Below are 19,767 nucleotides of genomic sequence, written 5' to 3'. Positions count from 1 at the left end.
AACTACCCAGTTGCCTAAATAAATAAATAAATATATTAATTAATTAATTAAAGAATAAAAAATAAAAAATAAAAAATAAAAAATAAAGAAACTACCCAGTTGCCTGCTGTTCCCACCAAGCAAGCTGATAGAATGGTTTACGGCTAGAGGTGTGACGGGCTGCCAGTGTCGGGCTGCTTAACCCACCTGTCACCTGTACCTTGTGCTCCTGCAGGCTGCCTGCGGGGCTTTTGCACCCCAGAACAGGAGTTCTAGAACCTTCTTAGGTCCTTGGAAGGTCTCAGACTGCAGAGCCCACTTTGCTCACAGGGAAGAGTCTACGCTGACAGGGCTGGTCCCTCTGCACCCCCTGAGCCGATCGGGGACAGGCCCCACGTCCGCAAGAACCCCTGTCCACGGATAGGACAGACGATCCTCAGTCCCAGGGCAGCCCAAGGGTTGCGCCCGCCACCGCCTCTCCTCACGAGCTAGTGAAATCCCGGCGCTTGACACTGTGGTTCCTATTTTGCAGATGGAGAAATGGAGGCACAGAGAAATTAAGTGACTTCGCCTCAGTCCAAGCTGGGGAGGACCAGAAGGAGAACGTAGAGGGACCCCGACTCCGGGCCTGTGTCCTGCCCGCGGAGCCACGCTGCCTCCCTTCCTAGGAGAGAAGACGCCCCGCAAGGTACAGCGTGGCCTCTTCCCCTGGGTGGGGTGCAGTCCCCAGGGGGCGGGGCGGCCCATCCACACTGTATGAACCCGCCCGGGGTGGGGTGCGGTCCCCACTGGGCGGGTTGGCCCCCGTCCACACTGCGTGGACCCACCGGAGTGGTACATGGTCAGTGTGAAGAGCTGACCTGGGTCAGGGGGTTAGACATGGCCTAGACCCGCGGTTAGTACAACGTCCGCCTTCCAGGACCGCAGCTCTCACCCTGCTCTGCGCCCTCTTCCTTCTGTCCGTCCGGCTGCGGAGGGTGTGTGTCTGCCCTGCCCCTACCCGGCCCCTCCCCTCCCCTCCTCGCCTCTCCTCCCACTCCCCCAACCCCGCCGCACCTTCCCCCTGCCAGCACAGCCCCACCCTCTCCTGAGACTGGAAACGACACTGTCTTCAAGCCCCAGAAGCTCTTCCCTGGGCCCATCGCCGTCCTTGGGCCACCCTGGGACCGTCCACCCCGTCCCTCGCCGCTGTCCCCTGTGCGGTCCGCAGCCTGCCGGCCCATGTCCCCCAAACTCCTGAGATGCCACGCTGACCTCAGGGGCGCCCCTCAGACAGCGTGGGGGTGGCAGGGGCCTCCAGCACCAAGCAGGCCCACCCCCAGCCAGGCTGGGTTGCCCACGCTCCACCACTTCCCCTCAGGGTCGGGGTTGAGGTCGGGACTCGGGGCTCCTCCTCTAAACCCTGTGGTCACAAGTGAGCACACCTTCCAACCCCACATGCTCTTCTAGAACTTTCTCCTCTTGCTTTCTGCCACATGCTGTTTCTGTGGGTCCCCTTCCCATCCCCGGATGGTCCTGCCATCTTCCTCTGTCACCGCGTGGGACCCCACGCCTGCCCTCTGAGGGCCCCTAGATGTGCATGTGGGTCTCCCCTTGACGAGGGATCCTGACGTGTGCACAGGTGTCCCTGGTGACCTCCTCGTGAGGGCAGCCAGCAGGGCAGCAGCCACGCCGCCCGAGGCCTCGGGACCCACGTGCAGAGTGCGCGCCCCACACTCCCGTTCTCCCGGCCTCCAGTGGCAGTGCGCCTGCCCGCTGGCCCGTGAAGGGCGTGGGGACACTGTCCCCTGTGAGTCCTCCCTAAGAAACTGAGGCTCACAGCCAGATAGACACAGTGAGAGGGAAAGGCTACACCTCATTTTCAAGATCCCACACCAGCCCCTCCTCCCTGAAATTCGTGAGCATCTCCCGCTGAGTAATTTCTGAACGTTTTCTGGGGACTGTGTGGCTCATCCTCCCGGGACACAAGTGCACCCTGCACACACACATAAGCTTCTCTAACTCTCCTGTTCTTTATTCTTGTAGTTTATTGTTCTCAACTTAAAAAAAACAAGTTAAAAAAAATTTAAGAAAACTGGATTTTAAAAGCAGAAATTTCCAGCTATCCAAGAAACAAGTCACAGGGACGAGAGGCACAGTGTAGGGGATCTCAGGGAAAGGACCGTAGCGTCGCGCGGCGACAGACGGGGCCACGTGCTGGTCGAGCCTCGTAACGGGCCCAAGCGTCGGGTGGCTGCGTGCACCTGACGCTTGCATGCCTTGCATGTCAAGTATACTTCAATCTAGGAAGAAAAACTGGATTATGAAGTTCTAAACTAGAAAACCGCTAGGATAATCTGAAATACTTACACAAATGGGCAGTTCTATTAATATTTCTCTAGGTCAAAAATATTTGGATCTTCAAATCTTATTTTTTGTACCACTTCATCGAAATTTAGGTCAGGGAGACGTGAAGGTGGGAAATGCTGAATATATACATCAAATATAGTCTCAGGGCAGATGCGGATCTGCTTAGATGAGTACAGCGCCTTATATACTACTTATTAAAAGCTGTTCTTTGGTCACTTTTGTGGGGTTATTAGAAGTACTCAAAGGACAGGTGCGGCCTCTCATTGCACGGCCACCGGAGGGGTGGAGGTAGCTGGGCAGGTGTTCGCTAGCGTGGCGGCTGGGCTCGCTGGCGGGCTCACCAACCCTGGGCACTAGGACGTGGCACAGACCCCCGCATGAGGCCATCCGCGCCGCTGAGGCTGGGACCCAGCTGCACCCGGAGAGGACCCAGGAGGACGGGGTCCCTGGCGTGAGGGCAGGGAGCCACCATGAAACCGCAACCAAGCGCCAGAGCCCTGCAGCTCTTCCCAGTGACTGGCTGGGTCACCTACCTTGCACGTACGAGGGAAACACCACCAGCAAAGGGGAAGAATGGTGGAGAGAATACTCCCGACAGGTAAGACGGACAGAGATTTGTACCTTCGATGTGCAAGGAGCTATTGCCAAACCTGTGGACGTTTCCAAAATAGGCAAACGGTGAACGTGAGGATTTCCCAAGAGAGAATGCAGGAGGCTCCGGTGAGAAGGCACGGACCTCACCCGTGGACGGGGAGAGGGCGTGAGCGACAGCGAGGCACGTGATTCACTCGGCGGAAACGAGGCCCCTGCGATCCATTGTTGATCAGCGTGTAGACAAATAGGGATGCTCACGCTCGCTGAAAAGTGCATGGATTTGTGCATCTTCCAGAAGTCCTGAAAATATCTGCTCAGAAAACCGTCTTATGGAAATACACACAACGATGTGTGTGATATTTATTGCACTTCTTTTTATAGCGGAATAAAACGATCAAGTGAAATAAAACAACCTCCGTACCCGTTAGTGGGGGAACACACAGGGACGGCTGGATAAATTATAGGACACACATTCTGGGAAACACCGCGCATCCATCCAAAAAACTGAGTTGAACCCACGGGCCTTGGCCTGCAGAGACAGCGGTGACTTTTCGTAAGGGACAGTAGCAACCTACAGAGAGGCTTGCGTGGGGTCAGCTCCGTAAACAGTCGGCGCGCAGAGGGGCAGCGCCCTGGGTGTTCACGATGCTTTAGGAGCAAGAGCGCTGCTCGGGCCATGCAGTTGGCTGCAGGAAGAAAGCCAGGTGCCCCTCTGCCGCCCACCACACGGCTGACACGTCGCTGCATTTCTTCCCCCATTTCCCGATCCAGTCACGCAGGAGGAACAGGGGAAGAGACAGGCACCGCTGCTCAGACGTGAGGGGGCGTCAGCATCCTGGGTTCTCGAGCCGGCGACTCCGCGGTGGAAATGGTATGATGACATCACAGGCGACAACGTGACAAGAGGGCCCGGCATCTACGGGGTCATCCCTGCAACTGGGTGAGGGTGTGGACTCGAGCCGCACCAGGCGGCGGGAACCCATGGCGGGGAAACCCGAATGTGATGACCGACTTGACCGAGGATCGGAGATGTGACTTCAGGGCTGGAGACTGAAGGGGCGATCACGTCATTTATTCAGTAAATCGCAGGGAGGCCCAACAGTGGGACGAGGTCGCTCCTCACCAGACCGCACCACCCAACAGAGGAGGACCTCATACCCCAAGACCTGCCAACGACTGGGGGAGAACCGCACGCGAGGCTGAGGAGGAGAGCGGCAAGGGGGACGGACACGGGGACAGGAGGAGGGACGTGGCGTGGGAGCCCCCGTGCTGGGAGGGACGCTGGATGTGGCTCTCGGCCAGATCTGCTGTGAGCCGCGGTGCTCTGGAGGCAGCTGGACGCACGCCCGGGCTTACCCGAGGCTGAGACCAGACACCCGCTGTAGCTGGCCACGTCCTCAGGGCTGTGGCCCCGCGACAGAGCCCTCAGAGCCAGGGAGGCCGGGGGGTCTGTGGTCCGGGGGAGGCAAGCAGTGGCATCAAGTGCTTCCCTGAAGGAGAGGCTGTGAGGCTTCGGGGATCCAGGACATGGTCACTGGTGACCACGGAGGCATCACCCGACGGGATGCACACGGCCTGAGAGGTCTCCGTTAGACCTGTTTGGTGGCAAAGAAGGAGAGACATGGCGATCACTAAAGATCCACAGAGTCAACGGGCAGAGGAGACTGGACCTCATGGAAAGCAGAAGGGCCAATGAAAGGGGCAGATGGAACATGCTAGAAGGAAGGGTGCAGCCGGGGACAGACTCACCTCCTGGGGAACTGATGATCCCCAGGACCAGGAGTGGTGAGGGCAGTAGAGTGGACAGTGTGGCCTGGGTCTGGGAATGGGTGTGGAGCCGACCCCAGCGTCCACCCTGTAAGGCCCGGACTTGCCAGTCACCAACCCCCCAGGCTGCCTTCTGGTGGGAGCCAGCGAAGCAGGGGGCACGGGCGGCACAGTGCCTGGCCCGCGGTCAGGGTGTGGGCACGGCCGAAGAGTCCAGGAGGAGACTTGGTTCCGGGAGGCCATCTGCAGGGGGTCAGCTCAGAGGCAGACGCTAGGCAGGTGTGGGGGACCCCGCCTGTAAGGGACAAGCAGGGACGTGGCTCAAGGGCCGTGCTGGCTGTGTGGCCGTCATGATGGGAGCACGGGGCGGCCAGGTGTGCAGCCCGTGCTCGTCCACAGAGCGGCTGTTCTTCCCTATCCTGGGCCCAGCCGCCCGTGGGAGGGACATGGTGGCTGTAGATGGAAGGGACACGGGGCGCCCGGGGTCCTGGGCTCCATCTGAATCGCACACGGCAGCTCCACGGACCTGGCGAGACCTGGCCCTGGACGCTACCGCTCTTGCTTACGTGGGGTTAGTTTCCAGAACACTTGCAAAGCCAGTCTCCTTCGCACTCCCAGCTTCCCCAGGACACATGTGGGTGCTGTGACCACACATATAATTAAGAGATGGGGGACGCGCCCGGGTGAGCTCCTGTGCAGGGTCACACAGCTGCAGGAGGCGACAGGAGATGCGGGCCGGGGTCCAGCGCCCAGCACCCAGCACCCAGCACCCAGCCATCACCGCCGCCCCGGAGCACCACACGGATGTGTTTGCACTTTGGCACTTGGCCTTGTGTGATGAGTTCTTCTTTGTGCGTCTGCCTTCTCGGTGATTTGCCAATTATTTAAGGGTCTTTAATTTGCCAGAAACTGCATCTATACAGAGAGGCAGCAGGGAACAAAGAGCTGGCGCTCAAAAACTGCTCGCTGGTCTGTAAGTCGTTTGTAAGTCTGTAAACAGCCGCCGCGCAGAGGAGTGAGGGAGCCACCTGTGTGTCCCAGGAGTGCCAGGGGCTGGCCTTCCCCGTGCCGGGCTGCGGCGGCAGAGGGACAGGGGGCCCAGCTAGACCCCCCTTGACCCGGCCACCACCCAGCAGGAAATGGACATTACAGGTGCCCCACGGGTGGGGATGGATGGTTTTCACCGCAGATCACGCTTGCCTGAACAGGCTCCAGCTAGTCACTAAAGGGACCCTCCGCCCATCTTTGTGAATAGTCGCTCCCTCCTGAACATTTGTGAGCAGCCCCTTCCTTCATTGGAATATTTTGCTCTAGCAAGTGGTTTGCTGCCTTTTTTTTTTTTTACCCCTTTTCTTCGCTCTGCAGAATTTCTTCCCACATTTCCAAGGAAGTTTGCCCAACAGCTGGGTGACTTTTGAGGGACCCATGACACCTTCACTTGGCACAGTGTGGCTGGTATTTACCAAGCAACCATCCTGGGCCAGGGGCCAGGCCATGGACAAGAGACCAGGAGGACGGAGAACCCCATCCACAGGGCTGGGTGTCCCCTGCCGGCCTCTTGGAGCCCCGGGAGCCCCCTGGGGCCGGACCACCTGCTGCCCCGGCCTCCAGGACGGCTGCGTCCTGGAAGACACTGCCCACTGCTGCCCTGCCGCATCTGGGGACGTAGAGGAGACTCGAGCCCTGCTGACCATCGGAGTCACACCCACAGCCACACCCACACCCTTCTTAGGTTCTGTGATATGTGCCTGGACGTGTGGCCCATCTGCAGAGCACACCCGAAGCTGCGCACTGCTGCACAGGTTGCTGTACTCAGAGGCCCATCAAGGGTTGGCACGGGGAAAGGTGGTGATGCAGCACCTGTCACTTGTGAGGCAGCACCCCCCGCCCCCGCATCACAAGTGACAGGTGTGCACAGAACCTGGAAACCTAGACCATCTCTGCTTCCTGGCCCTTCGGGGAAATAGAGGCAGAAGTGCTGCTCAGGCACCGGCGTGTGCCAGGCTCTCCCCGGAATCATCTCCTTTGCGCCCCCGGCAGCCCTGGGAGGCAGCGGACACCTCACAGATGACAGAACCGTGATGCACAGGCTGACCCACCGGTGGCAGGCTTCGTCCTCGAGCCGCCAGCCACCACCCCGCGAGCCACCTGCCCCGAGGCAAGTGTCCCCGGAATGAGCGCGGGACCACGGCCGACACAGGAGGCGCTGCCCTGGCCAGCCACCCGTCTGTGCAGCCGGCAGGTGTCAGGGATGGCCTCCCAGCCCACCTGCCCCGACTGGCCCACCTGCCTGACCGGCCCACCTGTCCCAACTCGGGAGGCCCTGGCCGCGCCCACTCGAGCGGCTAAGAGGTGGTGAGGACTTGAAGACCACCGCACACTTGTTGGCAGGAACCTGCCACAGGGAAAACAAGGAGGAATGGAAGAAAAATTACTCCAAGAAGAATGGAGAGAAAATTGAATTATTACACGTAGAGCGAACGTCCCTGATCTGGAGACGCACCTGGATGCTGGAGACCCGGCACAGGTGGAGGCTCAGTGTCCACCGGCAGCGCAGGCCCCGCCCACAGATATGCAGGCCCCGCCCATGGAACGCAGGCCCCGCCCCATGGAGGCCCCACCTCACAGCCCACGGAGGCCCCGCCCACAGCCGGTGCAGGTCCCGCCCATGGCACACAGGCCCCGCCCCATGAAGGCCCCACCCCATAGCACGTGCAGGCCCCGCCCATGGCACACAGGCCCCGCCCCATGAAGGCCCCACCCCATAGCACGTGCAGGCCCCGCCCATGGAACGCAGGCCCCACCCCATGGAGGCCCCGCCTCACAGCCCACGGAGGCCCCGCCCACAGCCCACGGGGTCCCGCCCACAGCACACAGAGGCCCCGCCCACAGCCCACGGGGTCCCGCCCCCACAGCCCGCGGAGCCCCGCCCCATGTAGGCCCCGCCCACAGGCCGCGGAGGCCCCGCCCCCACAGCCCGCGGAGGCCCCGCCCCGTGTAGGCCCCGCCCACCGCACACAGAGGCCCCGCCCACAACCCACGGAGGTCCCGCCCCACGGCCCGGCCTCGAGAGCCAGGACCCGAAGCTCCGTCTGGGATCCCTCGGGTTCCTACCACGGCTCCGCCCCGTCCGGGCCCCGGGGCAGAAGCTGCGCGTTGCCTTCCTCAGACTTGGGGCTCCCCGGGGCAGCGAGCGCCAGGCAGGAGCAGGGGCCGGGGGCACACGCACGGGGCACGCAGCCCACCCAGCCCACGGAGAACTGGCACCCAGGCCGGTGGTGGGCCGTGTCACAGCAGGGGACGGGGTGGGGGCGGCGAGGCTGCCACGTGGGACCGCTGCCCTCGCACCCGCCCTGCAGTGTTTGCAGATCCTATTTGTCCAGGAAAATCAGAAATCCAGGTTCGGATCTAAACTTGCACATTTTCAGGTGTTGGCTCCACCGTCCGGCCCTGAGAGCCGAGCAGTTCTGGGGCCAGACGCGGGCTCTCCGGTGTCCCCGGCCTCCTCCGTCCGGGGACAACCCCCTTTCCCCGGGGGCCCAATTGGACCCCCACACTCTCTGAGGTCCCATTGCCCCCCCACACTCCCTGGGGTCTCCAGCGGGTTCCCCACCCTCCCCGGTGTCCCCAGCGGGTGTCCCCATGCTTCCCGGGGTCCCCAGCGGGTCCCCCCATGCTCCCCGAGGTCCCCAGAGCTCCCCCCACGTTCCCTGGGGTCCCCAGCAGCCCCCCACGCTCCCGGGGTCCCCCACAGGTCTCCCCATGCTCCCCAGGGTCCCCAGTGGGCCACTCCATGCTCCCCAGGGTTCCCATTGGCACCCCCACGCTCCCCGGGGTCCCCATTGGCCCCCCACGCTCCCTGGGGTCCCCATTGCCTCCCCAATGCTCCCCGGGGTCCCTAGTGCCCCCCACACGCTCACCAGAGTCCCCAGTGGAACCCCCCACGCTCCCTGGGGTCCCCAGCAGGCCCCTCCATGCTCCCTAGGGTCCCCATTGGCCCCCACATGCTCCTCAGGGTCCCCAACAGGCTCCTCCACACTCCCCGGGGTCCCCATTGGCCTCCCACACTCCTCGGGGTCCTCACTGACCCCCCCCACGCTCCCCAGGGTCCCCAGCATCCCCTACATGCTCCCTGGGGTCCCCAGCAGGCCGCCAACCCTCCCCAGTACCCCTAGTGCCCCCCCCAAACTCCCCAGGGTCCCCAGCTCTCCCTCTGCACTCCCGGGGTCCCCAGTGGGAGGGGCCACGCTCCCCAGGGTCCCCATTGCCCCCCCCACGCTTCCCGGGGTCCCCAGTGCCCCCCTCCGCGCTCTCTGGGGTCCCCAGCGCTCCACACAGCAGCCTCCAGGTGACCTGGGGGGGCGCACCCCCTGCCAGCCCTGTGTCTCTGCTCCCAGAGCCCCCCTTGTGCAACCATGAAAAAAACTGGGAAGCAGAATCTGTGGATATAAAATCGCGGAGCGGGAGCGAAATCAAACAAGTTATTCTGAGAAAAGGCTCCGCCTTTACCTCCCTGGAGTCACCTTGAAGCCTTTGAAATTCAAGTTTGGTTTCAAATGTTCCAGCGGAAGCTGCCGCCTGTGGTTGTGGCGGAGCATCCTGGGGGCCAAGGCCACCCAGGGCTCCTGACACCTGGCCCCCACCCCCGAGCTTGCGGAAGCCTTCCGGGAGCGGCCAGCTTCCTGCCCCCAAGGAGTCCAGGGAGCGCAGAGCCCCGTGGCCGATTCCACCCCTCCCTGCAGCCTGGTGACACCCGTGGACGAGGCCCCACCATCAGGGCCCCCGCCTGCTCGCTCGCCTCCTGCCTGCGTGGGGTGGGGGTGGGGGCCAGGTATTTCTCTGCAGCTCTTTATTTGCATCCCGGAAGTTTTAAAACTGTGATCAAATTATTAACGAACAGTCGTTAAAGGACAGAGCTGACCGGGCGCAGCTCGAGCTCCCTGAGATGCCGGCCTTCATCCGTTACTTCGCCCCTTTTACGGAAACGCACGGGTGGCCGTTGGAAACGTGCGGCAGCCTCTGCCCCGGGTCTGCGTGGCTCCAGGATAAGATCTCCTCTTTCTCGTCAATCTCCTCTACGTTCTGGGGGTGGGATGTCATTGGGCTGTCGTGTCCCCCCCACACGTGGGCAGGCCGCGGGGCGAGGGCGGCGGTCTACCCGGGGTGCTCAGCGGTCAGCCCAGGGCCTCCTGTGCAGCTGCCTTCGTTGGCGGCAGGCCCCGCACCTGCTCTCAGAATCACTGTGTCAGGATGACACGTTTCCCCTCCAGGGCTCCTGGGTCGGGACTGTCGCCGCCGTCACGGCGATGATTGCTAGTTGCTTAGGATTTTGCTTAGGATTTGTTACTTTGATTTTTTTATTGTTTTTAAAGCTCTCTTTCTTTACGTTAGAGAGAGAGGAGAGCGAGCAAGCTGGGGAGGGGCAGAGGGAGAGGGAGAGACTACAGGAAGCAGACTCCACGCTGAGCACGGTCGTGACCCTGAGGTCAGGACCTGAGCCAAAACCCACAGTCAGACGCTTCACCGACGGAGCCACCCACCCCCCCACCCCCACACGGCATCACTTTTAAAGTGTTAAGTCCCGAGGATCCCTTGGGGGGCTCGCTGACAACACGGGCAGGTGCGTCCCCCGGGGTGACGCTGCTGGGCCCCGAGGGCAAGTGCGCATCCCCCGTCTCCAGGCGGCTCTGGCGTCCACTGTCCTCGCAGGCGAGCCGGAAGACGTCCTGGAGGAACCAGAAGCTTCTGGGAGACGGCCCGGATGTGATGTGCAGACCACAGATCGGCAGCTTTCCTCCGGACCCGCGGCCACTCCCCCACGCCCCCGGGTGGCGTGCCCCACCGTGGCCCGGGCGTGCCCAGAGCTCTGTCGATGCCGCAGCCGAGCACACGGCCTCACCGGCTCACCCACGTTCCCCGCCTCGCAGCTGAACGCCCGTGCCCACCTGCGGCCCGTCCGAGGGTCCGTGGGGGCGCAGCCAGCAGACGCCGCCGGTGGTGCCAGGAGTCCGGAGACAGCATGACGCTCTACGGCCCAAGCTCCACTCGACGTTGTGCACAAACTGTCTGCCGTTGGGGCGCGGCGGCGGGTGGGCGCACAGCAAGGCTGCGGCTTCCCTGCTCTGCTCCTGGGTCGGGCCGTACAAACTGTCTCATTGAAACGAACTTGAAATACGCTCGTTTCTGGAACATCCTGCATTCCTTCCGTGAGTGAGACGCGTCTGACGCGGGTACAGGGCCGGGGGCTCCCTCCTGGGTCACCGTGTCACACTCTCTGCCGGGGCCCGGGCGCAGGGGCCTCATTCTCTCCTTGGCCCGCCTCCTGTCCTCTGTCCTGATGATTCCTGTCTGTCGTTCCCTCTCTCTTGCCGCTGTCGGCCGAGCTTCGGCTCAGCAAGCGCACGGACGTAAGGCGACGGGGAAGAGGCCGCGGGGCTGGCGCGCGGGCCTCCTTCCGCGGAGGATGGGCTCCCTGGCTGCCATCCTCCCGGAGAAAGGTCAGGAAGGAAGAGGAGACGTGGGAGCCGACGAGCCAAGGCTCTCGCACGCGTTCTCTGCCTGACGGCTGCTCGCCTCCGTCCTGTGAGGTTCCCCGCCCGCGGCCGAAACCGCCGCCAACCGTGGTGCCAGCTAGTAGACCCGGCCCGTCCGTGTCGCCCGACTTTGCAACTTCTGAACGTGCCATCCTGTCACTCACTGTAACATTGGACGGAAACCCTGAAACTTCGTGTATTTGCACTACATTAAGTTCACTAAAATTCAGGACATCTTGTCGTGTTGGGGGAAACGCTTTTCAATCGCTACGATACTTATTCTAACGCGGTCAAGGCTGACGGCGACCATAATTCCTGATTCTTGCTGATGTTTGCAGATGGGTGTTTATGAACCGAGACCCCCCTGAGCCTGGGGGGGGCACCTGGAGGCAGCAGCGTCCACCGTGAGAGCGTGGCCACGCGGGCCGGGGCCTCGGTGACCCAGGACACCACGGTTCACGGGGCTAAGAGTGCAGGCGAAACACGGGCGCGCAGGTGCATCTACGCACTGGATGCGGCCGGACGCTGTGGTGTATCTTCATTGTTCCCTGCCCCGCCTGTCCCCCGAGTCACACCACTTAGGAAACGACCTCCAGCTCCTGCTCGTGCGCAGCCCACGTGTCCGACGGTGCTAATGAGCAGTGAAAGGACCCGATGCCGAGCAGCGGGAGGTGAAAGAGGGTCTGGCTAATTGACAAAACGGGTAATTGCTTCCTGAATCATTGAGGGGCGGCTCTGGGAGAGAGCTCGGGGCTCGGCAGGTGTCCCGTCTGAGCCCTGGCCCAGGCCGGCTGCGGCCCACGGCCCTCCCACCCTGGTGCCGCCGGACGCCGCGGGTTGCTGGTGTGCAGGGTGCAGGGTGGCCGTCTGTGGGCTCCCGGAGAACAGCCCCACGGCAGACCCAGTTCACGCAGCAAGGGGAACGTCGCGTGCTGGGAAGAGTGTTGTTCGTTCAATGAATGATGAGTGCAGAATTAACTCTCTGGAAGGAAATTAGACTGTCCTGCCATATGTAAAAAAATGGATTAAATATTTAAACATAAAATATAAAATAATTGTTATGCAAGCACATGAGCCATTAGCTAATGAGGCCAAGTTTTTTTGATTTAACATCTAGAGGAACGCCAGCCTTACGCCCTCTTGGTGACAAGTTCTTTCTTTCTTTAAGATTTTATTTATTTATTCATGAGAGACACAGAAAAAAGCAGAGACTTAGAGGGAGAAGCAGGCTCCCTGCAGGGAGCCCGATGCAGGACTGGATCCCGGGACCCCGGGGTCACGCCCTGAGCTGGAGGTGGACGCTCTACTGCTGAGCCCCCCAGATGTCCCTTGGTGACAAGTTCTGTCCTGAGTCACAGCCGGGGTGGTTCTCAAGCAGGTTTGCTCGTCAGAGGCTGTGGCAGCAGCAGCAACAGGACACGCAGGGTGACCGGGCCATGGGGCTCCTGCGAGGGATGGAGGGAGCCCTGCGCCTCCGTCCTCCGGGCCCCGGGATGCACGCCGAGCCTGCAAACCCCAGGGCCTTTGCACATCCTTTTCCCTCAGCCCGGAACATGTGCCCCTCCCCCTACTTTTAACCTCAAACTGCAATTAATCTTTACAACTCAGCCCACACTTCACCACCAACCCCCGCCTCAGGAAGCCCCTCATTCCCTCCCAGAGTGGGGCAGACACAGTGCACCCACACTCACCTGCCCCGGGAGGACGGTTCTCAGTGATCTCCGCCAGCCCCGGGTTGGGCCTTGGTTTTGAACTCCTGGAAGAGCAGGATTTCACCCCATCACCTCTGCATCCCCGGCCCCGTGACAGGTGTGCGGTGGGGCGGGAGGTGTAGACTATTCCCACAGAACGTGACGCGGTCCGTTGACGTCACCCTCCTGAACGTTGACACGCTTCTGCTGCCTGTCCCGTGGGCCGAGCTGCTTCGCTGAAGATTCACGGTGTTTGCAAAGCGTTTCCACGTGCAGTAGGGATTTGGGAGCATCGCTGCGTTACCCGGAGGGGCCGCTGGCCTGTGCTGCAGAGCCGCCGACTGTGCCCGCGCCCAGGGGTGGCACGCACGGCCCCCGGGTGCGCTCACGCAGCAGAGAAGGGGTGGGTGCCAGACGGGGGCCAGCCAGGTCCTTGCTCCTTCCTCCTCCAGCCCCACTGCACTCCTGGGGTGAGCTCCCACCCCATGGAGGCCGGCACGGCGCCCCTTCTCAGCCTCCCCTCCCCACCCGGTCCTGCTCCTTCCTCCCACACGCTCTCAAACTGCCGCCCAAGTGTTTTCTAAAACACACGTGTGAGGGGCACCTGGTGGCCCAGTCGGTTGAGCGTCTGCCTCCGGCTCGGGTCATGATCCCGGGGTCCTGGGATCGAGGCCTGTGTTGGGCTCCCTGCTCAGCGGGGCGTCAGCTTCTCCTTCCCCATCTGCCGCTCTCCCTGCTTGTGTGCTCTCTCTCTCTCTCTGTCAAATAAATGAATAAAATCTAAAACTCAAATAAATACAGTCCACCTGTGAGGCACGTCTGCAGCCCCCGTGCTGAGGAATCGCCGCTGCCGGACGGGGCTGCCCGGCCCTCAAAGCGCCCACTCCCCGCTCTCCCCAGGGCCTCGGCCCCCGGCCCCCCCGCCCGTGCATCGGGCCCGCGTCTCCCCAACACTCCGCCCCTTGGCCTGCCGGTGTCCCACTACACACCCCTCAGCGGTCTTCGCACCACCCCGTGCGCAGTGTCCCCCCACGGGCTGAAGCACCGTCCTCTCCTTCTTTGGCAGACGTCCTGCAACCCCACAGCCTCCCCTGTGAAGTCTTTTCTCTGAGGCCCACCTCACGCGGGCCCCTCCGTTCCTCAAATTCCGACTGTAACCACCCGGTCCAATCCTGCGTCTGCACACGCATCTTCCGCTGGAAGACACCAAGCTCCTTCAATGAGCTATGACTTCGACTGTATGTATTTTCTCTCCCCTCGGCCGCTGCCGAGCTCAGTACACGGTGTGAATGGATAATAACGTGGTGGCCAGTTGTCGGGAGCCCCCAGTCTCCTGCAGGAATTCACCTTCCCCCCGCGTTGCGTCTGTGGAGCTCAGGTCTCGCGCGGGGTTGGCTGTCAGAGCCCACCTGCCCTGTGCCCGGCCTCCTGTGCGTCTGACAGAGCCACGTGCACCTCACGCCCCCCTGCACCCCATTGTGACCTCCTCGTCCTGACGTGCAGGGGACGTGAACTGTGCGTGGAGGGTGTCCTGTGGTGCCCGGGCCTTCTGCCGTGGGGCCCTTGGACGGGCAAGGACGTCACAGACGGCGGTGAGACGTCCTGTCCTGGTGACGGGAGGAGCTTTGTCCTCACTACTCTTCTCCCATCGGCCCCTCCGATACGTTGAGCAGAATTCCCTCCCCTATGACGCAGCTTTGCCACGTGTGCCGGTCACCACGTGGAACACCCGGTGCACCAATATGCACCACGATCACCCCTCCGGCACTGGCCCCTGGGCTTAGAGATGCGTCGTCAGCCAGGTGGCCGGGTCTCAGAGCCGTGAAACCAGAGCCCCTACACGGATGAGCTCGGGCGAGTCACAGCTACAGGGTAGATGTAATACAGATAGCTTTCTTACACACGCGTCCTGAGGGCCAAGACGAGGTGATACATGGAAATGCTTTGTAATCTGCAAAGTGCAAGGTGTGCCGGTCACTGTGGGCAGAGGGTCTGTGTCCCCAGGAAGCATCGTAACGACTTAGACCAGGGGGACGGCGATTGCATCTGAAACTAAATGACGCAGAGCCGGCCCCGGGCTAAGCAGGTCCTTCTGCTACATCTTCCTCCCCTTCTCTCGGTGCTGTGATCGCATTAGACTTTCGGTTCCAGGCGACGCGTATGCACCTTCTTGCAGACTTCACGTCCATCTCTTGTGTTCTTGGTACAAAGCGCAGCTCGGAATTAACCCAGGCATCTCCTGATCGGTCTTTGAAAAGAGTAAACGGTCTGCACCCGAAGCTTCACCAAAGTCTTCGCATTACGAGGGTGGGGCCCCCGATGAAGTGTTCCCGGCAAGGTCAAGGTCTGCTTTGGTTGTTTTAGGCGGCTCAGTTAGATTGCCCCGCGCGCCTGCCATAGAGGGCTGCCCCATAGCCACGAAGATGCCGGTGCTCGGCGGCACGCACCGCTGGCCCTCGCAGGCGGGAGCCACGCACTGACCTCCTGCTCATCTATCCACAGATGGAGGTGGACGCCGAGGAGAAGCGTCATCGTACACGGTCCAAAGGGGTGCGAGGTATGTCCATCCACACGTCCCCAAGCCTCCGGAAGCCGCACTCAGGGCCCCCTTCGTCCCACGGAGCCGTGTGTGCCGTTCACGTGGACCCCGGGTCTGACACCAGCCTTTTGATAGCTTTCTGTGGGACAGGGGATGGTGTGATAGATGATAAACCTCTATCTGTTTCCTATCTCTCCACAGTTCCCGTGGAACCAGCCATACAAGAGCTCTTCAGGTTAGTGCTCTGCAGGCAAAATGTATCCCAGTTAGCAATTTAGGAAATCTGTGCCTTTTCACGGGCCGGATGCGCTCTCGGGTTCACCGGCGGCCTGCCCCTACTTGTTCCCCTCCTTCTAGATTTTGCCTTCTCTCCATCCATGTACCCGATTCCCAAAGCCCTAGGCCTCACCCGCCTGCAGTGTGGCCCCCATGTAATGAGCTCTTTCCCGTTGCAGCTGTCCCACGCCTGGCTGTGATGGCAGCGGTCACGTCAGTGGCAAATATGCAAGACACAGAAGGTAATGACCACCTTTTTTACAATGTATTGCATATGGTGGCTTGTCTAGGGACCCAGACCAGAGGATGACAAAGGGTGGAGGTGTTCTTGGGAAAGAGTGAGCGTTGTCTGTTCCTCCCCTCTCCGATGTGAACTCAGCCTTTGGTTTCATGCGCAGGGTCTCCAAGTGTGGGCAGAACTTATAACACATACAACAACACAAATTAAGACCAGCCATAAAGTCATTTTCCCACATACACACAGCAGCGTGCTGAGGAGCCCCCTCTGCTTCACTGAGATGGCCTCAGTGTCCTCGCCCATTTGCTCATTGTGGTCGCCACGGGGTGGGAAGTAACGCATGGGAAATGAGAGCGTGACCTTCCCGATCTTCCTGCAGGAATTCACCTTCCCTAGTTTAACCATTTGTCCCGGGAAAGGAAGCCCAAGCTGGCACCTGGGCAGCTGCAAGGGGAGGTTCTGGCAGGAGATTAAATCCAGGACAGAGCTCACTAATGAGGCTTTGGGGTTTCAATGATGATATTATTCCTGTAACTACGGGGTGGAGGTCCGTAGCAGAGGTGAGTGTGGAGAACATCTACGAGATCAGGTGGCTAGGGCATTATTGCTAAGAATGCATCATGGCAGGATTACATCATGCACTCCTCAGGCTGAGAGTCATAAAGAGATCGATCTTAGATTGACTTTTTCCCATTAGGAATTTCTTCCCTGTGATATTAATGCAGCTGTACCTTTCAGTGGAAGATATTGGTTATGAGGAGTTAGAGATGTTTACAGGCTCTATAATACATTTTTAGCTAATTTTTTCACAAATTAGGCTGCTAGGACTAAGGTCATTCATCCTAACAAGCCATCAAGAACCGAGCCCACATAATGAAAGCTCAGATGCTCAAGCAGGTGTGCCTGCTGCACCTCGGGGTGACCTTCCTTCACTGCCTTACATTTTATTTCCTTTTCAGCTGAACATTAATTTATGGGTGAAATCAAGCAATTATTTTGATTGTCCTTCAGTAAAATCAAGGGAAAAATTACAAATTACTCCCCAAATCCCCATGCTAGCATTTAAGGAGACAGGGAAGTTTTAATGAGCATCCATGATGAAATGGTTATCAGACTTCTGTTATATACCAAGGAATGATGGGTCATTTCTAAAGGGAATTTTGTGTTTTAAAAGACTGAATTGAATTTATCACATCATTGTTGCTGTTGTATACTATAGTAAATTACTGAACATGTAATTTAAATAATTAAAGTATTTGTGTTATTTTATATTAATATATATACACACACATATGTAAGTTCTTCATTTAAAAGTTTTTAAAACCTTGTTGCTTACATTTCTTTAAAATTTTTTGTTGTTGTTGCTTACATTTTCAATGAAAAACAAGTTAGCAAACCAAAAATGAAGTCAACGTTTCCCCTTAATCATCTTTTGATTGGTCAGAACTTAAAATTTATCACGCTGTTATGAAAAGAAGTGATTCCATTTGGCTAAAAAGTTTGGATGAGACGTCAGCGAGACATAATCTCATAATCACAGTTTCTCAGGAAAAAGCACGAAGTTTCCAACAAAGAATCATTTGAAGCACATTCTTACCCAGAGTTCATTGTGTCAGGCTGTGAGAGAGCGTGTCCCCGAGACATCTCCCTGTAGAAACAGTAGGACTGGGGCTTAGCCCGGAGATGGCTTGATGGCCAGGCTTCATTTACCTTTGAGGTGGCATGAGCCCAGAACACCCCAAATCTTACATGAAGAAAGGAGGGGACATTTTAGAGAAAATTCACAGAAAAAGCCAATTTGGACAATTTTTCAACAAGTGTTTTTAAACAAATGTTTTAATTGAATTTAAAATAACGTCGTAATTTTTTACCATGCATCATATTCTATGTAATTACTAGTAGAAAAGTTCGTGTGTTGGCAGTGGATGAAGAACAGTCTTCCAGTACAGAACATGGGTTCTAGCTTCCCCAGCGCCGCAAGCCAACCGAGGGGGGTTGGACAAATTATTTAACATTTACAGACTTTGGTTCCCTCCGTTTTATTTATTTTTTAATATTTTATTTATTTATTCATGAGAGGCACGGAGAGAGAGAGAGAGAGAGGCAGAGACACAGGCAGAGGGAGAAGCAGGCTCCATGCCAGGAACCCGACGTGGGACTCGATCCCGGGTCTCCAGGATCACGCCCTGGGCCGAAGGCGGCGCTAAACCGCTGAGCCACCTGGGCTGCCCGGTTCCCTCCAATTTAGAATGAGATACTGTAGACTTGTTACGTAAAGCCAATGAGCACCCAAAATGTATGTGGCCGATGTGCCAGTTCTCAAGAGGAACGTCAGTGAGGTATCAAGAGAAGCTTTCTGGGTTTTATTTTTGATGTCTGTGTCCCTATATATTATCAGTAACTTTCCATAGTTGATGCACTATGTCAGGTTAGTTTCAGGGGTACAACACGATGATTTGACACCTCTAGGTGTGCCGTGCTCATCACAAGTGTAGCCACCACCTGTTAAACTACCGTCTATGGTTTCCCCTATGCTGTGACTTCTTCACTCTCTCCCTGGAGCCTGGACCTCCCACTGCCCTTCCCCACTGTGACCCTCCCCCTTCCCCCTTTCCCCTCTGGCAACCGTCAGTTTGTTCTCTGTCTTTAGGGATCAGTTGCTGGGTTTTTCGTTTGTTTCCTTGGCTTTTTGTTGTTGTTGTTCTGCATATGATACTTGCCTTCTAGGTCCACCTACATTGTTGCAGATGGTAAGATTTTCTTCTTTTTGTGGCTGAATAATATTCTATTCTTCTTTATCCATTCATCAGTCAATGGACACTTGGGCTGCTTCCGTAGCCGGGCTATCATATAATGCTGCCATAAACATAGGAGTACATGTATCCCTTTGAATTAGTGTTTTTATATTTGGGGTGAATACCAACAGTGCGATTACTGGATCATAGTCCAGCTCTATTTTCTAACTTTTTGAGGAACCTCCACACTGTTTTCCAGAGTGGCTGCACCAGTTTGCATTCCCACCAACAGTGCAGAGGGTTCCCCTTTCTCCACATCCCCGCCAACACCTGTTGTTTCTTATTTTTGATCCTAGCCGTTCTGACAGGTGTGAGGTGTTATCTCATCTCATTGTGGTTTTTGATTTGCATTTCCCTGATGATTATATATTACCAGTAATTCTTAACTAAGGAATGACATTTGAATTTCTTAAACTGAAAAGGTGCTTCTTGTAGTAGATAAGACTCATGCATACATTAACATCTTACGACTGGTGCTATTTCAAATCTGTAAGATTTCAATTATTCCTGGCTTGAAAAGATTTCCTGATACCAAAGTTTCTCCCCTCTGACAGCTACTTATGCACATAAATACCTGCACGCACCCCACAACAAGTGTGATGTTGACCTCTGCTGTTCTGTCCCTGTTGAGACCCACGCTCTTCCGATATGACAAGAGTGGCAGCCCGAGCCTTGGTTTTGATGAAATTACACATCCTTTTGGTCTTTTAGCAATAAAATTTTCAGTGAATACATTCCTCTTAGGGATATAATTTCATTTAATTCATATATCATGTCAGTTCATAGCCAAGTAAAAAGGTGTTTTAGTCTGTGGACAGATCTATTTCTTTGGACATACAAAATGTAATTTGACACAGGTGGGGGGAATCTAGAATGTACATTTTTTAAAAAATATTTAGGACATTTGATACCAAGTGATAAAACGATGCCTACCAGTTCATCTTTATTTTTAGCATGAGAGCATAAGGAAGTCAAAATCGAGCACAATCCCTATTCTGGATTGCAG

At 57.8% G+C, this 19,767-nt stretch overlaps 1 protein-coding gene across 26 annotated transcripts in view; it reads left to right on the top strand.

The window, feature by feature from the left end:
* MYT1L (myelin transcription factor 1 like) overlaps positions 1 to 19,767 on the top strand; it is a 404,498-nt gene that overhangs the window by 251,969 nt on the left and 132,762 nt on the right. For all 26 annotated transcript variants that reach the window (XM_049095648.1, XM_035700367.2, XM_025454778.3 and 23 more), the window contains 4 exons: positions 512 to 667; positions 15,416 to 15,470; positions 15,654 to 15,687; positions 15,908 to 15,970. In XM_049095648.1, coding sequence (XP_048951605.1) covers positions 15,416 to 15,470; positions 15,654 to 15,687; positions 15,908 to 15,970 — 152 coding nt within the window. In that variant the 5' untranslated portion in view covers positions 512 to 667. The remainder of the gene's footprint in view (positions 1 to 511; positions 668 to 15,415; positions 15,471 to 15,653; positions 15,688 to 15,907; positions 15,971 to 19,767) is intronic.

This window comes from Canis lupus, chromosome 17 (genome assembly GCF_003254725.2).
Source record: "Canis lupus dingo isolate Sandy chromosome 17, ASM325472v2, whole genome shotgun sequence".
NCBI lineage: Eukaryota > Metazoa > Chordata > Mammalia > Carnivora > Canidae > Canis > Canis lupus.
This window is presented reverse-complemented; position numbering and strand designations above follow the sequence as displayed.